This window comes from Harmonia axyridis, chromosome 4 (assembly GCF_914767665.1).
Source record: "Harmonia axyridis chromosome 4, icHarAxyr1.1, whole genome shotgun sequence".
Lineage (NCBI taxonomy): Eukaryota > Metazoa > Arthropoda > Insecta > Coleoptera > Coccinellidae > Harmonia > Harmonia axyridis.
Window position 1 is genome coordinate 15,184,364 of NC_059504.1, and position 19,766 is coordinate 15,204,129.

General features: G+C 32.5%; 2 protein-coding genes across 3 annotated transcripts in view; one reads left to right on the forward strand and one right to left on the reverse strand.

Moving 5' to 3' along the window:
* Positions 1–391: 391 nt before the first annotated feature.
* LOC123677841 (putative ankyrin repeat protein RF_0381) lies at positions 392–2,997 on the reverse strand. Its single transcript, XM_045614568.1, has 2 exons — positions 2,950–2,997; positions 392–1,468 (listed from the first exon to the last, which is right to left on the reverse strand). The coding sequence occupies exons 1-2, from the start codon at positions 2,995–2,997 to the stop codon at positions 392–394; spliced, it is 1,125 nt and encodes a 374-aa protein (XP_045470524.1).
* A 4,462-nt stretch (positions 2,998–7,459) lies between these two features.
* Positions 7,460–19,766, forward strand: part of LOC123678075 — a 51,094-nt gene continuing 38,787 nt past the window's right edge. The window contains exon 1 of one of the 2 annotated variants that reach the window (XM_045614862.1): positions 7,460–7,824. In XM_045614862.1, coding sequence (XP_045470818.1) covers positions 7,658–7,824 — 167 coding nt within the window. In that variant the 5' untranslated portion in view covers positions 7,460–7,657. The remainder of the gene's footprint in view (positions 7,825–19,766) is intronic. The other variant, XM_045614863.1, reaches the window with a different exon arrangement.

Below are 19,766 nucleotides of genomic sequence, written 5' to 3' on the forward strand. Positions count from 1 at the left end.
TCAAATTCCATTCTAGAATAGTATCATCAACCTGTACTTAAGTAAGTGTAAGTTGGTGAGATAATTAATATGTAGCAGTTATTAATGAAAAAATCGAGTCACAAAATAAAAAAAACATTTATTAATAATGAAATTTCAACAAAAAATCATTATGGTAGGCAAACATTAATGAATTCACAATATTTTTTACATTTTATACTCTTTCAAATATTGGTATGACAGAAGAGATTTGAAATATTTGTATCAAAACATAAAAAATAAATATACAGGTGAATATACGCTAAAAAAGATAGTATCACATTATCATATCAATAAATAACAATTGGAGTTATATTGCTCCTAGATATTCTTCAATAAATTAAAAATATAGTTGATGAACCGAATTGAAGAGTTATATCAGAACTTCTCTAAAAGGTTCATTCTCGGTTCGATCTTTGGCTTGATTCCAATTATTCATTATTTCTCTGTTGAAATTAGATGATATGATGAAAGGGCTCGATAGAATCCAAAAACTGTCTATACCTCTGGTATAGTCCATGATTTCCTCCACTTTCTTGAATAATATTTCATAAAGTGTGAAATCCAATATTTTCCTCTGTTTTAGATTTTTCAACTCATCTTCTAAATTATGGAAACTTGAACGTAGTTCAAGATCAGACTTGATGTACCCAATCATTTTTCCGTCATTTGGCTTTCCAAGATGAAAGTTAATAAGGGCTTGCTTTAACATTTCCAATAAAGCAGTAGAGTTTTTAGCTTCAACAGCCGTTTGGAATGCTGTCAAGTTTTTATCATTAACCAAATCCATTCTAGCGTTGTTACGTAAAAGAATGCTCAACAATTCTGCATTGTTACCATGGGATGCTAGATGTAGGGGCGTTTCTCCAAAAAAGTCTTTCGCATTCACGTCAATACCTTGAGCAATGAGACCTTCCGCGATAACTTTTGTTATGCAAGAGTTGATCTTCTTCTTCGATGCTAGAATATGAAGACCGTTGCTCCTCAATAAATCCGTGTTGTGGACATCGGCACCATTCTCCAGCAACTTCTTGAATAACGATACGTCTTTAATGTCCGATTTTAAAAATAAAAATAAAATGCTGTTTCCCGATGAATCTCTCATGTTTATATCTGCACCTAGAGCAAGCAGTTGCTCTAAGCACTCAATTTGTTTTGGTGATTCCACCAGCATATGTATTGCTCTGTATCCTTCGTGCGTTTTGAGATCAAGATTAGCTCCATATTCCACTAAAATTGGGATCAGATGAAGATGACCATATTTCACAGCCAAATGGAGAGTTCTCAAATGTCCCAAGTCTGGTATATTCGGATTTGCTCCCTTTTCTAATAATTTAAGAGTCTTCTTCTCGTCTCCCTTCTTCACAGCTTTATGAAGGACTGTGTTATATTGATCATCTATTGGTTCATTGATTGATACATCGCTTGACCTTTTTATGAAGCTTCTGACCTAAAATCGAAAAAGAATTAGTTGCGATAAAAGAACTGTAACAGTTTTCAAATTGAACCAATCAAGCAAATGAAATATCTACTTACTGTCGCTAAAGGATATTGAATATCACAACAACACAAGTTCTACACTACGATACATTATATTCACTTCTACTGCAAAACATTTGTTTCTAAAAAATCATCTAAAATGAAAACAAAATCATAATTAATCTCCATTCATCGTGAAAATATTGTAGTAAGTGGCATTGTAGCAACCTATGTTATCAGTTTCATTATTGTATGTCGTCCAGTTACTATCATTTAATTCTACATATTCGAATGTTTTTCGTTTGAACCAATCCAAAGATTTATTTCTGAAAATAATAAATGAGAGTAGTCTGAATTTTCGGATTTATTATCCAATTATTTTTGTTGAATTATGATCTTATAATTTTTCAAACAAAACAATATGTAATAAGCAATGAAAATATAAGAGAACATAAGAACTCATGTTTTGGAAAATGTTGAATGCTTCGAACAGAATAAAAATTGAAAATTGAACGATTCTTGTTTTTTGATTCACATTTGTTGTGTTTGCGGGGTACTTATTCAAATTCAAATTGCTAGCAACAACTGCAAAATATTCTGGAAAAATGTCAGTGCTCACAAGATAATGATTCCAAATTTGTTTATTTTTTTCTCACTTTTATTTTATGGACGATTGATGAAGTATAATGAATGTAAACAACGAAATTGATGATTATTTGAAACATTACATAATACGTTACTTGAATGCAGGTAAGCCGTTGCCTTAATAAATCTTATTTTTGGATGTGTGTTTCCCTTGTTCTTTCCTACAATTACCCTAATAGTAATAAAACCTTAAAAAAAATAATAATCCTGAAATAATTGAAAATAAGAACATAAAAACTAACTTGAAATAGTTATAAGAAGAAAAAACTTATAATGAACAAGAATAATGAATGACAACTTATTATAATGAATATGAATAGAAGTTACTATTAATAAATAAAAATAATGCATAATACTAAAAAACCTATTAATAAAAATATAAAATTCTAATAACAAACCAAAAGTGTTCTGAACGTTACAAGAACTTTGAAAGAATTTGTGCTATATGCAATTTTTACTATATCTGCATCATAGCTGCAATAACAACACTGGTAATGATTTTGATTTTAAAATAATGGCAACTTCGTTTACTGTTTATATGGATATTAAAAAAAAGGGTTGTGAAATTTCTAACTTATACGAGAATGATCAATTACAATTGATACCGGAAAAAATTGAGAATATGAAAAGTTATGGATCGGAAACATCAAAAAATTGTTTTTGTTACCTAACAACTCTTAAAAAACGAAATGTTTCAATCTTGTGCTGTGATGAGTATTGCAGTTCAGAGAATATGAAGCAGATAAAATAATATTTTTGAAGAAATTTCGAAAAGCTACCAACACAATATAATTAATTTGTACTTACTCGATTGAAGGGGCTTGTAAGCCTATTTCTTAACTCCCTGGGGAACATAATTCCAAATTTGCTATATGAAAGCACACACCCCGGAATGTAACTTACGAAGTAAATTTACGACTGAACTATACTTGATCGGTATTCATTTATAGGCATGAGATGCAGGTAGATTTTGAAAATTTTTTCCGAAAAGTGACAACGATGTCAACCTTTCTTTGGAAATTTGAGTATATTTTAATGACTCCTAAGTCATTTCTGGAGATTATAATCTCATAGTGAGGGGCAAATTGAAATTTTGTCTTCAAAACTTATGTTGAACTTAGGTAATTGTTTAATGAACCTTTAACCTCTTTTCAAGTTTTTAATGTCAAAATTATCATTTTTCACAATCACATAATATGTAATTGTCGACCAAATATATTATATTTGAGCGACAGTTACGACAGTTATTCTATTTCACTTTTTATCAACTATTATTTATAAACAGGTTATCACTCATATTTTCATCAAAGATAGTGACAAATTATAATTTTAATAAATAAATAAGTTTATTGGAGCAGAAAAATTTATTTTCGATAACGTTACACTGTAAGTAATTATTAAGTGAAATAGTCACTATAATATTCATATAATAATAATATAAAATAATAATACGTTATAAGAACACCACCTATTGCTTTCCTCATTTTTCACATTTATCCGATTTCAATAAAATTAAAACTTAAATCTTATACTCCAACTTTATAAATCGCAATATACAGGGTGGCCACTTTTTTAATTGGGGTTTCTAACTCTTATGGTTTAAAAGTTACCAATTTTTTTTTCATTTTTTTTCGATTTGACCGACCTTCTAGGTCGGTCAAATGGAGAAAAAGTTGCATGCATAGAAGCATTATCAAGCAGTTCAAACAAATCGAGATTATCTGGGCCGGTTATTGAGATATAATAAGAAAAGTAAATTATGTCATTTTAATTTTTTGTTCCTACTTTATTTCAAATATCATCAACAAATGTTACAGGAATTTTTTTTTGGACAGTAAATTATCCTCAATTTGAAGTAATCAGATTTCGTATCCAACGTTTCGTAGTCTCTGGGCCACCCTCAACCTCATTTTTTTCAATACGGACCTGCATACTTTATGACATTTTTCGAAATAACTTTTAACGCTGAATTCAACGATATATCATACAATGTCATTCAAAGTAGATTTTCAGGTAATTTTGACCCATATCCAATTCTCTTTGGGTCGGATCAGTATTACCTTTATTTAGTTCAATTAACAACATGCAATATGCAATAACTTTCGATAAGAAAATCAACTTACCCATCTTGAACTAAATGGAACATATTAGAATCAAAGCAAGAAACCAGTATACTGGTTTCTTGGTTCTTTTTTTTTCATTTAAATATTTCAATTCATAATAATTAAACGAAAGTATCATTTAATGAAAGAAAAATCAAATTTTTTTCCGAAAGTAAATGAAAATTAATGAAGTAAGTGTTCGAAATGTCCACTTTTTTGTAAAATGCACTTTACGGTTCTGGAACCCATACTTCTTATACATTTGTTTGTTTGGTCTCCTTGAATACCTTCCAAAACATTCTCAATTTCCTCGCGAGGTATCACTATTGTTGTATTTGTCATTTGTTCCGTTGAAACAAATTACAGAATCGAACTTTATTTTGAGATCATTACGATGTAATTTTTGCAAGGCTTGGTATTCAAATTAAAAATCATTGTATTCGCGTCTCCTTACTATTTTATTAACAGCAGTTTTTGAAAAATTCCATTCACTGGCCACAGTTCTCGATTTTTTTTTTCTGGGTTCGATTGAATTTGGGTCAGAACATTGATATCGTTAATAGACTTGTTTTTTCTTACATACACACCATTAAATTTGGATGAGGGTCAAAATCACCTGAAAATCAACTTTGAATGACATTGTATGATATATCGTTGAATTCAGCGTTAAAAGTTATTTCGAAAAATGTCATAAAATATGCAGGTCCGTATAGAAAAAAATGAGGTTGAGGGTGGCCCAGAGAGTACGAAACGTTGGATACGAAATCTGATTACGTCGAATTGAGGATAATTTACTGTGGAATAAAAAATTCCTGTAACATTTTTTGATGATTTTTGAAATAAAGTGGGGAAAAGAGAAAAATCAAAATGACATAATTTACTTTTCTTATGATATCTCAATAACCGGCCCTGATAATCTCTATTTGTTTGAACTGCTTGATAATGCTTCTATGCATGCAACTTTTTCTCCTCTCGACCGACCTTCTAACTCTTATGGTTTGAAAGTTACCAATGCAATCCCATTAAAAAAGTGGCCACCCTGTAAACGTGTTATTGAAAACGTGCGACAAACTTTAGGGGGTTATTCTGCATGAAAAAATTACAACAGTTTGCTATATAACATTGCTTTGTTTATGCTTTTTTTCGAGATACAGGGTGTGAATTTTTTTCTTGAGAACTAACTTTTTACTAATTGCTCTGAAACCGGTCAAGATTATCAAATGAAATTAAGTATGTTTCAAGTGGAAGTTATTGCGCATTCAGATTTTTTTTATTATTTTTTCAAAGGAAAAACTGGTATACCACTGAAATATTTCAACTTAAAAATCATTTTTGAGTTTTCAGCTCGAAATATCTTAGTGGCGTAATATTCTTAATTGCATATCAATAAATTGGCAATAACTATCAATGCAACCCACTAAATTCCATTTTAATATAAAGATATTAAAATGGAATTGAAATAGGTAAAGACCTATTTCAAAGCAATATATAAATAGTCAGTTTGTAAGAAAAACTTTAACTTTCTGTATCTCAGAATACGAAGCTTTTCCGAAAAAAAGCTACTTAGCAATTATTATATTAGTAATTATTTTTTCATTACCAGCATCACCCACTGAAGTTTTTTGCACATGCAATAATATTTCTGTTTTGTATTATTATTAATTATTATTTAAAGTTCTCAAACTCTTAAAAAATACCAAAAAGAAATATCTGTTATTTTATCGTTGAAACCATAGTTTATTATTTCAAAGTTATGTTTGAAACTTTACACAATTCAACTTCTGTTCGAAAATGGTTTGTTCTCCTAGATACAGGCTATTAATTCTTTCTTAAAATCTATTTATTTATTTGGTCGGTTTCAAGTGGCAGTTTTTGTGTACTCGTTGACATGCAAATCAGAATTTTTATTTTTTTTTTGCAAAGAAAAATATTGTACGCCACTATTGCAAGCTGTAAATCAATTTCAAATTGCTATACAAATTGTGACAAAAAATCTTTCATGTAATTTTTTCGCACGAAACTAAAATAAGACAACAATTCACAAAGGATTTTTGAATTATTCCAGTGGCGTACCATTTTTACTCATCGAAAAATTGTGAGCAATGAGTAAATAGTCAGTTTTTAAGGAAGACTTTAATATCCCTTATCTCGGAATACGAAGCTTTTCCGAAAAAAATTACTTAGCAAACTGTAATCATTTTTTTATCATCAGAATCACCCACTAAAGTTTTGTGCACTTGCAATAATATTTCTGCCTTGTATTATTATCATTTAAAGTTCTCAAGCTCTTAAAAAAACACCAGAAAACATCTGCTATTTTATCGTTGAAACCATAGACTTATAATTTCAAAGCTATGGTTGACTTATACACAATTCAACTCTTGTTCGCAAATGCTTTGTTTTCCGAGGTGTTGATTTTTCCTCAAAAACGGACTATTTATTTATTGTTCTTAAACCAGTCACGATTATCGAATGAAATTTGATCGGTTTCAAATGGCAGTTATTGAGTATTTATTGACGTGCAAATCAGGGTTTTTTTTAATTTTTTTTGCACAGAAAAAAAATTGTACACCACTGAGGTTTTTTCAACCTAAAAATCATTTTTGAATTGTTCGTTCAAATTGTGACAAAACATCTTTCATGCCATTTTTTCGCACGAGGCAAAAATAAAACAGCAATTCACATATGATTTTCAGTTCGAAATATTCCAGTGGCGTACCATTTTTACTCATCGAAAAATTGTGAGCAATAAGTAAATAGTCAGTTTTTGAGAAAACTTTGAGACCCCGTGTTTCGGAATACGATGCATTTTCAAAAAAAATTTTCATGAGGTTATCTGCCAGATTGTAATAAATAAAAAATTTATTTTAACAATATTTGTGTCTTGTGCTATTTAAAGTCTCATGCTCTTAAAAGAACTCCCATTACAAATATCTGCTATTTATCGTTGAAACTCATACACAATACAAACTTCATTATCTCAACTCGTGAACATAAGATTTTCCTGTAATTAAAAAAAATAAAGTTCCTGATCGAGGAGGAAATCGAATAGAAAAGCGGAAATCATCGATCGATAAGAACCACAAATCGCCGATGATAACACACCTAACCAGAATGCGAGGAAAACGACCTCACATCAAGATTTCATCTTTCATTCATACCTTAAAGAATGCCTCCCTCTCTTTTTACTTTCTTGTCTCGTGAAGATACAACAGCCGAAAACAAACGGATCATATTTACCTTCGCAAGGCCGTGATAATGTGTGCTTTGCAACGGGTATAGCTATCTGTTTTTGAGCCAATTATCGTACGCTCAGACCTGTTGTCGTTTGACTTCAAACTCATGTGATCTACGCGGTTGGGTCTCGAATGATATGACGGTCTTCGCGAAAGTTGATCCTTCGGTATGTTGTTATGTTTGTTGTTAGGGTTGTCGATTGGCGCACGTTTGAGGTTGTAGATATGCCCTCTGACACTGTGGGTATTGCTGTGGGTACTGGTTTGGGGGTTAGTGTTTTGGCTGGTATACTATCGGGAGTGTTTTTCATAATTGGATACAGGAATAGGATAACCAAAAAGAGGTAAATTTCAAGATTCTTATCGGTCGTTATTGATAAATGTTATTTTATATGAGAAATATCTTTGCGAAATTCTGTATGGACTGTATTTATTTGAAACACAATTTATCAATGTCGAACGTTATAACAACCACAGAAAGATTTAAATTGAAAAAAAAAGATGAAACGTCATATGATTAAATCAATTTGAAAACTAACGAACGTTTTGGAAAAATAAGAAACAATTATTATCTAGTAGAAAAATCGTATATTTGATAAAAATTGCAGTCACGTGACTCGCCTGTTACCTCGTTATTTGTGATGATCATCTGACTGTTGCATTATTTAAATAAAGGTGAGGAAAATGCAAATTTTCAATTTTTGGTTCATAACATCGTCTTACATGCAGATTAATTCAACACGTATAAAAATACAGGGAGGCGATAAACTGCAAGGGGGGTTCTGTATAAAAAAATTATTGCTAAATAATTTTTGTTTGCAAATGTTTCGATTCTCGAGATACGGGGTGTTGAATTTTTTTAAACTGAATATTTATTGAATATACTTGAATGAAATTTAATGGGTACCAAAAAGCGCATTTGTTGCCATGCAATTAAGAATTTTATGTTATGTTATGAGTAATGATTTTTTTTTCTCAAATGGTACGCCACTGAGATATTTCAAGCTTTAAATTATTTTGAAATTTCCCTTCCAATTTGTGGAAAAATGTCTCGTGCATTTTTTCATATGGAGAGCTGTTTTTATGCGAAAAAAAACAGCAATGATTCTTAATTCGAAATATCTCAGAGAGTTACCTATCATTTTTTTTCTCAAAAAAATTGGAGCAATAAATATATAGTCTGTTTTTGAGGAAAGCTTCAAGGAATACATTTGCGAACAAGAATTTGTCTCTTCTGAGAGTTGATTTTCGTAATCTGAATGAAATTTTCGAAAATCTATTTCTTTGCGACGATAATCATATTTATTATTCTAGCAGTATACCTGCGTTGAAAATTCCATGGATCATCAATTTTTCCAGGGTTTCTTTTTATTTGGATCCTAGATTTTGAAGCATTAATTCATAGATCGCTTCCTTGAGCTGGGGTTTTAATATCTAAATTTTTATTAAATACTAGTAAATTCAGATGTCATTCTTTTGCCAGAAATTCGTTCTTCGAATTTAATTTTGAAGCATTTGACTTTTGCATAGGCGTAACGAGGGGAGTAATTGAGGACATGACCTCCTTCATTGATAAAAAAATATGAAAAAATTGCAAGTAACAATTTAAAAAAATTATAGAAAATTGCTTCCTCAAGAATCAACTTCAGTTACGCCAATGGACTTTCGAATGTCTGAAACCCATAATTTCAAACAAAATCATATTTTTAACTTTTTTTCCAAATGTATAACAACCTTTGTGTACCTATTATAATTTCATAATTTTATGATCGGCTGTCAACATAATTTCTATAAAACTGACGTCCACCTATTTTTTTTTCACAACTTTATGTCAAGTATTAAATAATATAACAGATTGACCATTTTGGTTTCGAAAATAGTTTCAATTCCCGTTAGATAAACATCAAACTATTATAGTTTTCTCATTTTCAATTTTAATTTTTTTTCGTTTATTCTTCCAGAATTTTATGTTGATAAGTTTTCCTCTGAATCGGTAAATTTAATAAAAATGTTCACATATGAGGTATCCCTATTATATACATTCAATACGAAAATTCGATTTGTTTAAAACAGACCCTTCACATATTATTTTTTAAGTAGATTTAGGAATCATATAACCCCTAATTTTTCATAAATATACCTTTCTGAAACTTAAACTGATGGTAGAGTGCAGATAACTGTTTTGTAATTTGAACAATACTTGGCCGTCTCCTTAGAAATCACTTCATAGATCATCAATAGAAATCGAAAAGTTTAGAGTATGACTCTTTCTAAGGGACTGATAACAATGAATGTCAAATTACAACTTATAGATTAGGGTGAAGATTTAACAAAAGTGCGTGGGAATAATGAAGAAAGCTAGATATTTCTATTTTTGGGTCATATTTAGTATTTAATCCTGTTGTAAATCACATACGCAGGTGATTCAAGTTTGAATAAAACTATTGTGTGGTAGAGTAGAAATATGAATAATTTCCAATAACTCATAGGAATATCCAATATATCGTAAAGCTACAATAATCTTTTCTCTCTTACCTTCATATTTGACAGGTGTGTATCATAAAATATTTAACTAATTCTAGCCTAATCTAATCTGACCTGTTATTTTATTGATGCTAATTATTGTCATTAGATTATTTTGGTTTACTTCCCAGTAGAACAATATAAGTGAAATTATGTTCTATAAGTTGATGGAAAAGTGTCACATGCCTAATTAATTTTATTGTTATATGCAAATGTATTAGAATCGAGATATGATAATTTATGATTCTATTCTCGTTCACAAATTTTCTTAATAAAAGGTTAATGATTATCTTGTTTTATATTGGATCAATTCAAAAAGATTGGGTGAATTTTGAAGCAAATTGTAGTAAAATGTTAAACTTGATAGAATGTTATGAAGCGGAACAGGAAGTATGTTGTATTCGCATTCTCTTTCCAAAATTACATGAATGATCTACTAAGATCAATTAAAAGTTGAGTTATATAAGTGTACTTATTACACAAAATATATCCTCTAATAAATAACCTCAAAATGTGAATATTATTCCCAACGCTCGAATACATAGTTTTGTGACTCTGAAACTATTAGCAATAAAACTTTGGCCAAAATATTCGTTTGTAATAAGTCTTTTCATACCAAAGTTAACAGAATTCAATTGAATATTTTATTTTTATTATCATAGTAAAGCGTGAATAGTAAGCTACTTCAATTCATGATTTCAAGATTCAAGGGAATTCTGAAACCATTTAATTCTAACTGAATTCAATTTATTTTTTAAAAATGAAGTCACTTTCGTGTGTAACGTCATCTTAAGGAAAGTAATTAGATAAATGCGTTTCATTACATCTCATTTGAGAAAAATACTGATAGTTTCGATATGAAGGTAATTGAAAAGAAAACATTAAAAGTATGATTAATATTCCCCTCTGAAAACTATGAACAAATGACAAGTTTATTACGTTCGTAATGAGAAACGCTATCTTTGTGTGTTGAAATCTAAAATTAAAATTAAAAGAGTCTGCGATATTATATTCAAGTTGAGTCAGCCTGAGTAACAATGATAAAGATGATTTTTAAGCAGTAAAGTGTTTATTGAAAGATTAAAATGAATGAGGCAGATGAAAGTCATGCTAGAAGTAACATGAAATTAAGTATAATTACTCATGTTTCACCTGGCAATTTCTTTTCTCAATCATAGATGGTTATTATAAATCGTTAAAATAGTAACCGCCCATAAGGAAGAAGCTTTCTTGGTTAATGAAAAAATGATGTTGAGAGAATCAGAATTTCCTGAGAAAAATGCCGTACTATTAATTTCAATTTGGCATGAAGTAAATAATGGATTACTCAGTTTATGCTCACATCTGAAACAAATCCTGGATCCGAGCTTTTATGACGTTGAAAGTTGATCTATCAAAATAAGAGAAAAATAATTCAACTCTTGTGAAAATATTAGCAGTTTACGTTTTCGAATGAGTTGAGTTCAAAAATCTAATAAAAATATGCAGACTGTACTTTTGTTACAAAATAGTTCATAACATTTGAATGAAAAAATATGAATGAATTAAATTTTCAAAAAACCCATAGAATAAAAAACATAGATAGAGGGAGTATACGCAATTTTTACATGTCCCCAACATGGTTAGATTACGTTGTCGGATTGTGATTTATTTTGAAATCCACAATTTTACTATATCGTTATGAGTGTATATTATATTGAATGAAACATATTTATTTGAGTGATTCCCGATTAAATATGCAAATTTGAATATTTGGAATCCGATATTTTCCCTAATTGTCGAATTAATAATAAGCTGAATATTTATTATTTGCTGTATCCAAGGCTGAAATCCAAGGCTTGGCAACTTTTGCTCTCCTAGTGTCAACGGTTGTTTCACGACGTTTGGCTTGAAGTTGGTTTTCTGAATTTCGGATATATTTAAGTATTTATTTAATATATTTTGAGTATTAACTCATATGGGACAAAAGGAGTGCGTTCTTCGTGGAAAACTCGGGAATTGAATGAAATATCGTATCATTGATATGTTTTCATTTCAGCGCGCTTCATGTCAAATTTGATAGTTCATGGTTTGATTACTGAAAATGACATATGCTTACTCTATTTATGTTTATTACTCTGAGAAAAAACCCGACTCCATATCTTAACTAATTTTTTCAATTCCAAAATTGCATATTGTCTAATTTGTCAACACCCTGTATGGGTTTTCTGATGGAAATAATACAATTTTAAATGGTTTGAATGTCATTGCTGGGAATCATTTTTTGACATTTCTTATGTCATTTGTGTTCAGTTGGTTACACCATGTAATCATGAAAAAATACACTTTCCAACAAAGTTAAAAAATTGTTGAGTTGTTTCATCATAATCAGTAAGTATTTGTGAAAACTGAGATGAATTTAAGAGTTCGTGGAAGATATTATTCAGTTAATGATGTGCTCACTATATTTATTGTATTGTAGAAAGATTTGAAATTGGTACCATGTATGGCTCAGTACTTGATACTGATGTTTTTGTATCGTGTAAAAAATCGAGTCAATTAAATAAATAATGTTGGCCATGAATTCTTTTGAATTTCTCTCAGGTCCAATAAATGCCAAGATGCAAGATAATATAAGAGAATGGTAATGTTCGTGGGGTGTCAAGTTTATGACAAGACGAGGCAGCAATATTTTTTGAAAATTTGTAAATTTTTGAAAAACATCGATTTCATCCGAAATTTAAACACAAAATGTTCTCATATGATTTGATGCCAATATATGAAAGAATCGTGAATTTGCTACCACAAAAAAATTGTATTTTATTGAAAGTATTTGATGAAGCTTCATGTGAAATTTCGAGAAAAAATTTTCGCAAAAAATGAAAGCAAATTTGAACAAGCGCCAATAAACTCCTAACTGATTTCAAGAACAGTTGTATTGATTAATTCAATTTAATATCTCATTCTTGCTATGCCACAATCTTAATGTAGAGCAATGAATTATATCTCATTCGCAAGAACAAAAAAAGTTGTCGACTTTCAAGTACCTACAACTTCTACTAGACAGATCTGAAAACGTGCTCCAAATACTCCACCTAATGTGAAAACGCATGCCATTCGAGCACCTGTTCCATAAAATAACAATTAAATTCCTTCGCAAATTCACCTCAAATGTTCTTTGAAAGGTACAATAACAATTTCGATGATAAAAATGGCTGATATCCGAAGAATTCGTTTGCGGAGAATGTCCGTAGTATGCCCTCAAGTGATCCGCCAATCGGAACACGTCATTCAACTGATGGAAATCGAAAGCGACTTGCCACTTGCCCAATTTGGCGCGGCCGTTTCGACTGTCCACAACGAGATGAAAGTTGATGGAATGTCGTTCCCAGAGATTTCGCCAATGGGCAATGACTGTATAAGTACTCTTCATCTTTGATGCGAAGGGTCTGGCCAGAGACTCCTTCGAGCTATCACTTTTTCTTATAGAAAGAAAGTTTAATTGGGCCATATATTAGTTGGTATAGTATATCCAAAGTCACTTGGAGGAAGATGAATATTTCAATTATACAAGGTTTGTCCAAGTTTCCAGAAATTCCTTTGGGCCCAGTGAATTTATTGCCTAACAATACTTTTAGATAAACCCCGGTATTTTGCAGATCGCGGTATCCACTTCAAAGGGACATCTATGGCCAAGAGTTTTAAGGAATAGTTCAAGTGACTTTGAATAAACTATATCTACAAGGTTCGATGATTTAATTGCTTCTGAGTCCATCAAAAGTGAGGGTAGCTTTGCAATCGTTTTTGGTACATTGGCGACAATGAGTCAAAAGTTGGCCATTTTTTGTCAATCATTTTTGGCGGCATTTTTGAATTGTATATCGGTTCAACATTTTGCTCGCAATGACATTAGACATTATGGTCTATGAATTCGATTTTGACTACAAATTTCATGAATATAATGGTTTAAACTAAAGATCATATACTAACTGCAAAACTCAGAAGGAGCTTTTCAAATTTTTAATTTTATTATTTTAATAGATAGTATAGCAAGGAGTAAATGATTAAATTTGGAGAAGAAAAGTGAAAGGTTTTTTTGTGTGAGCAATTTTTGTTACCTACTTGAATATTGTAGTCGTTTTTTGCGATTTTATTAAATTTAACAACAAATCAGCTGTTCGAGGAGATCCAAAGTCGATGTTTAGTTGTTGTTAAAATGTCTAGAGCACGTGTACGCGGAATGTATCGCCAGCTAAAAGAATTTGGTCTACGGGAGGCGGGGTTGTACTCTCATGAGATGTTGTCAAACGTGGTTTGATAATGCCCAAAATTGAAGGAGAGTAGACACCGGACGTCGAAGGGGCACAAATGAAGTTCAAGATAGACGTTTAAGACTTATAGCCATTAGAGACCGATTTGCGACAACTCTATCTTTGGTTGATGGGTGGTTAGGAGAACAAAGCCATGCTGTAACTCAGCTCAGCAGTGCAAAAAATAAGTTCATGAGCAGTGCTCGTCACTACGCTAAGGCACATTCACATCATTGCTGTCCGGGGAAAAATGTCAGATTAGGACGAATGCAAGGAATTGAGGCGACATATAGCGTCAGCCGCGAATGCAGATAAAGGGCCAACATTATTTCGAGATGAACAAAAATCAGAATAGATATACCGTAAATGACTCTGGGGTCACTAAACAAGGGACAGTTTCTAAGGATGTGGTCGCTGAACTGTGGGCGCCCTCATGGACAATGTTCCTCCTCGACCAGACCCAGCCTGAACAGATTACCTTTGAAAGGACCATAGCCTGAAATAAAACAGGCCGGAGGAAAATTTGGGCGAAACTAAGGGTTGTCGGAAATAAAATGAACAGAGGGGATCCAGTCGAAGGTACAGCGACCCGAGTCAGACGATTCCCAGTACGACAGCCAACAAGAAAAGAAACGGCGCAGTGAAACATCTATGAACCGAAGGAACGCAGAGGCCCTACCAGAGGGTCGTCCAAGGACACGGATGGAATATAGAGCTCTCCGAAACGAAATTCAATTCCTCTCCTCAGAAAATAAGCTGTAGCCCGATGAACGACATAATAGTGTGCGGGTAGACTACCCGTCACAACTTGAAGAGGAGATGTGGCTGCAGTTCGATACAAAGGAAAAATAAGGAGGAGGAAATGCCTCTGAGCCAATGATCCGTCGGACATTGGAATGACCCAGGCGGTGATACGATGCGGTGGCGCAATAAGAAATTATCGGCAGAAAAATACCTTTATAGAAGATGATCAAACACCGAAACTGATCACCTCCTTATGCTCGTCGAAAACGAAACAGCCCGGAAGCTACCACCTGGGCCCTTTGACGCCAGGCCTTAGAGTGAGGAATAAAGGTCAGGCCAGAGTCAACCACCACGCCAAGATATCTCTTCTCCGATGACCAGCGAAACAAGACCATAGGGGATCGATTTGTTGGAGGACGTTTAGGTCGAGAAATCCACTCAACATTACTGCCACAGTTAAATGCTGTAACTGTCCGAACGGTTGACCGCCGGATAAGATCTTTTGGACTGCAGCATTATCGACTCCATCTTGTGTTACCTCTGACGGTTGAGCATCGCCGGCAACGATTACAGTCGTGCAGAGAACGTCAACATTGGAATGTGAAATGGCATCAGATCATCTTTTCTGATGAATCTCTATTCTCCTTGGTTGCACATGATGGCCGAAGAAGGGTAAGACGACGTCGGGGAGAAAGACGTGAACCTCAGTTTGATGTTGAGCGTCATGTACACCGGACAGTAGGCGTTATGGAATGGATGCTATTGCACATGCAAGTAGGTCAGCTTTAGTCTTTATTCGCGGTAACATGACAGTCCTCCGTTACCTTCAAGAAATAGTGGAGCTATATGTTCTCCTCTACCTTAACTGGCTCTAGAATCCAATATTTCAGCAAGATGATGCCCGACCTCATGTTGCCAGAGTTATTTTAAACTTTTTCGAAGCGAACCATGTGAATAATTTGCCTTGGCTGCCCTGATCGCCCGATCTTTCACCCATAGAGCATGTTTGGGACATCACGGGTGGAAGGCTTGGAAATTTATCGAGCCCCTACGGACTTTTGTGGCTCTGAGACATGAAGTACAGGTATCTTGGAATAGTATTCCTCAAGAAGAAATACCAGAAGACCAGTCGGCAGACCCCCTAAGCGCTGGAAAGACTCCTGGATATCTACATCCACCGAGAACTAAAGTGGAATATACAAGCCCTAGGCTTAAATTAAGAAGAAGAAGAAGAAATACACCATCTTATTGCATCAACGCCGAGACGTGTTGGGAGTGTATAGATAATCGCGGTGGACAAACACATAATAAAAAATTTATTGAAATAAAATTGTAAAATTTCAAATTTAAACAGCTCCTTCGGGGTGTTGCAGTTTCTTTTTCAGTTAGTGAATCTTGTGCTATATGAGAAAAACTTCAACATCCTGTATCTCGAAAACAAAGCGTTTGCGGGTCTATGTTTGAAGCCCTTTTTTTTTCTTGAAATGATTCGTCATTTTGTTTGTACCTCCAATTTAGAAATACTCTACATAAACTTTCTTTCGGGACACCTTAAAAAATAATCGTTTCAAGATTCGTGCAAAATTTCGTGTTGATAGCATTATCATAACCATAGAAAAATAAGCAAAATATTGTAAAAAAATACCCGATAATTTCTTCACAACAAATCCGACCTAGTTGAAATTTTGAGTACTTTCTTCATATCTTTTTTCAATGCCAAATAGGCTAAATCGTCCACAGCACCTCTTCATATTCGAAGGCGGTGTGTACAAGCGCGGAAATAATAATTATCAACGACCCGCACGACCTAAACTTTGTGATATGGGTATTGTGCCCGTTAACGGTCAAATATGCTCGTCATGGCTCACCGGCAACCTTCTTCAGGGCGCAATTCCGGTCCAATAACACCAACAGCATACGGATCACCCACCACGAACAGAAACACTACCTAATAGAAGCTGAAATAGCAATAAGTTGTCGATTCGGTGTTACGTGTCGTTGAAAAAATTTGAATATATTGTTGTTAAGTGTTTTGTGATTATCTCGTCTTGTTCTGTGGTTTGAACCTGGATAAGTTGGAACTAGTCGATGGTACTATACACCCTGGAAAGGATAATGTGAGGTAAACACCCAATTTGATGAGAAAGAACGCTATAACTTTGGCAGGATGGTTTACTATTTTTTATTCGAGATTATTCTTAATTGGGGTTACAAACAATAATGACAGACTCTTCGGATCATTTTAAGGATAAAAAGTCCTATAAACATGGTCCCGCAAACGCTTTGTTTTCGAGATACAGGGTGTTGATGTTTTTTCTCATGGCACCTTTCCTTAATAAAATACATATTGAACGTAAATTCGGCATATATATTCTAAATTAAAGTTTTCATCATATGATATGCTAATATTGAATGCAAATCTAAAGGGTGATATTTTTTCTGGAAAAGTTTCGGTTTCTGTCCTCCAGGACTATTTTTTCTGAAACACATTTCAAACAATTCTATATGTGTATAGTAATCCTAGGAAAATCCAAATCATTATAAAGATCCAGTTAGTAAGCTGTGGTGAATGAATTAATAATAAATGTTGATACTTATTTACCCCATCTGTAGCAAAATATAATAAAGATTCGGGAAACTGATATACCTAATCATCACAAAGAAAAAGTAGAACACTTCAAGAAACACCCTGTATCTCGAAGGCAAAAGGTTTGCGGGCCTATGTTTATGGGACTTTTTGTCTCAAAATTATCCAAGGAATATCTCGTATTCCGTTGTACCTCAAATTCAGGAACAGCCTGTATATTTCTATATTTTCTTTTCACATTGGAGGTACAAAACGAATCTGAGATATTCCTTAAGTAGTTCTGCTTTCGAGATACAGAGTGTTTCTTGTTGACCTACTTTTTTATAATGTTGATACAAGTTAATCGAATTTTTATGAATCGTTTCTATAGATCGGGAAAATGAGCACCAAAACTAATAAATAATTAATGTATCGATCACAGCCTAGTAACTGGATTTTTGAGATACTTTTTCTCGAAATTGGTAGTAGGTACCTAGATACGACAAAACTACAAGGAAAAAATTTTAGTACTAGACCAAAATTTCTTGTTACATACTTTAAGATATCAGTGGTCCAACAAAAAAATTTGGACACTGCTTCAAAAAAACAAAAATATCACCCTGTATATAATTTGCGATCGAAATTAGCTTATCACGTGATGTAGGTAAATTATTGATTGGAATATTTATGGCAAATTTCAAATGAATATCTTGTGAAGTGCAGAAAACTTGACAAAAAATATAGGTTGTAATTTGAATACTTTGAGTTATCCAAGTCCATGATCTTCTCATAAACACCCTGTACATTTTTGATCCAAACAGTTTAGAAAAAAAACCTTTTTTTTGCAGAAATATTCAAAATAATGTGAGTCCTTGTCGCAACCATTTTTTCATAAGAAACTAGTTAACTCATGAATTGTTGAGTTTATACCCAAGTTTGACATATCACTGAAATTGTCGCCAAATAAGCTATCTAATGATGAAATAATACACTGAGTGTGGCATTTGAAATAAGGAAGTACAACCGAAAAAGGTTTGAAACTATTTTAGGGAGAAAGATCATCGTCTCAAACCCCAATATGCAATTCAGCACAAACATATGAATAAGTTTTCCATAAACATCTAATAGCCATCGCGGTGAATCACCCTGTATAATTATTGATGGGTTTTTAGTGTAATGGTATAATTGCCGATGCCGGTGAAATTTTCCTAATGTAATGATTATAGTTTCATTACCTTCCATACTCATGTTTTCTTTTATTTTATTCCTTCATTCATTGTCCTTGATATTCATTGGACGTTTTTTTGTACTGGGAGGACGAATTCCGCATAGCTACTGATTGTTGACCAAAGAGAGAAAGACAAATGAGAAGAAACTAAGCTGCGAAAATTATAAGAAGTAAAAAAAATTTTTTTCGATGATTCTGGAGTTTTTTATGGAAATTAAGAATAAAATGACACAAACACATTTATTTTCATTAAAACCATATCATTCTGGTGGTATCTTAAAATTAATAATTCGATTTCTATCACTTCATTTTCGCAAAATTCATTATAATTTGAAATATGTTAAAGATATAGATATTATTGTGTTTTTCGTTATATATGTACCAAAATTCATCACAACAAATATTGGGGTTCAAAACCTACAATGCTTCATCAATATTCAATTCAGGTTCTTATCAAATACATGCAAATATTTTAACCTTTTCAATTAAAATTTCTCCCATATTTAAAGGACAATCATACCTTTCATTTTTCATGTTTCGATAACAAATCAAATGAAGAAACAATTAAATACTGAATTCTAGGTTACATCAGTCGAAATAAAATAATACTAAACTAAACTTTTCACCACAATCTATACATATAATTCATAAAAAAAGCATACGTTTTCAGAGTTATAAGTTATAAGATAAAATAACAAAATATTTTTCTTGGTCGTCTGTTCTCTACGTCAATGTTAACTTTTCAACATCCGCAGAAGTGTTACCAGACTCCTTATCTATATGCTCTTCGAAAACGAGAAATTTCAGTAGCGTCATCTCCATAGTGTAAATCAATAATACGGCCAGAAAAACATATACGAAGTCCATTTTCGAATAATAAATTCACCGGTCAAAAAACACACTAGCAGAATATTCTCTGGTATCTTCAGGGCCACT

Coding starts and splice junctions, on each gene's coding strand:
- LOC123677841 (XM_045614568.1), bottom strand. CDS start 2,997: ATGTTCCCCAGGGAGTTAAGAAATAGGCTTACAAGCCCCTTCAATCGA. Junction 1,469..2,949: donor TTACAAGCCCCTTCAATCGA/GTAAGTACAAAT, acceptor TTTCGATTTTAG/GTCAGAAGCTTCATAAAAAG.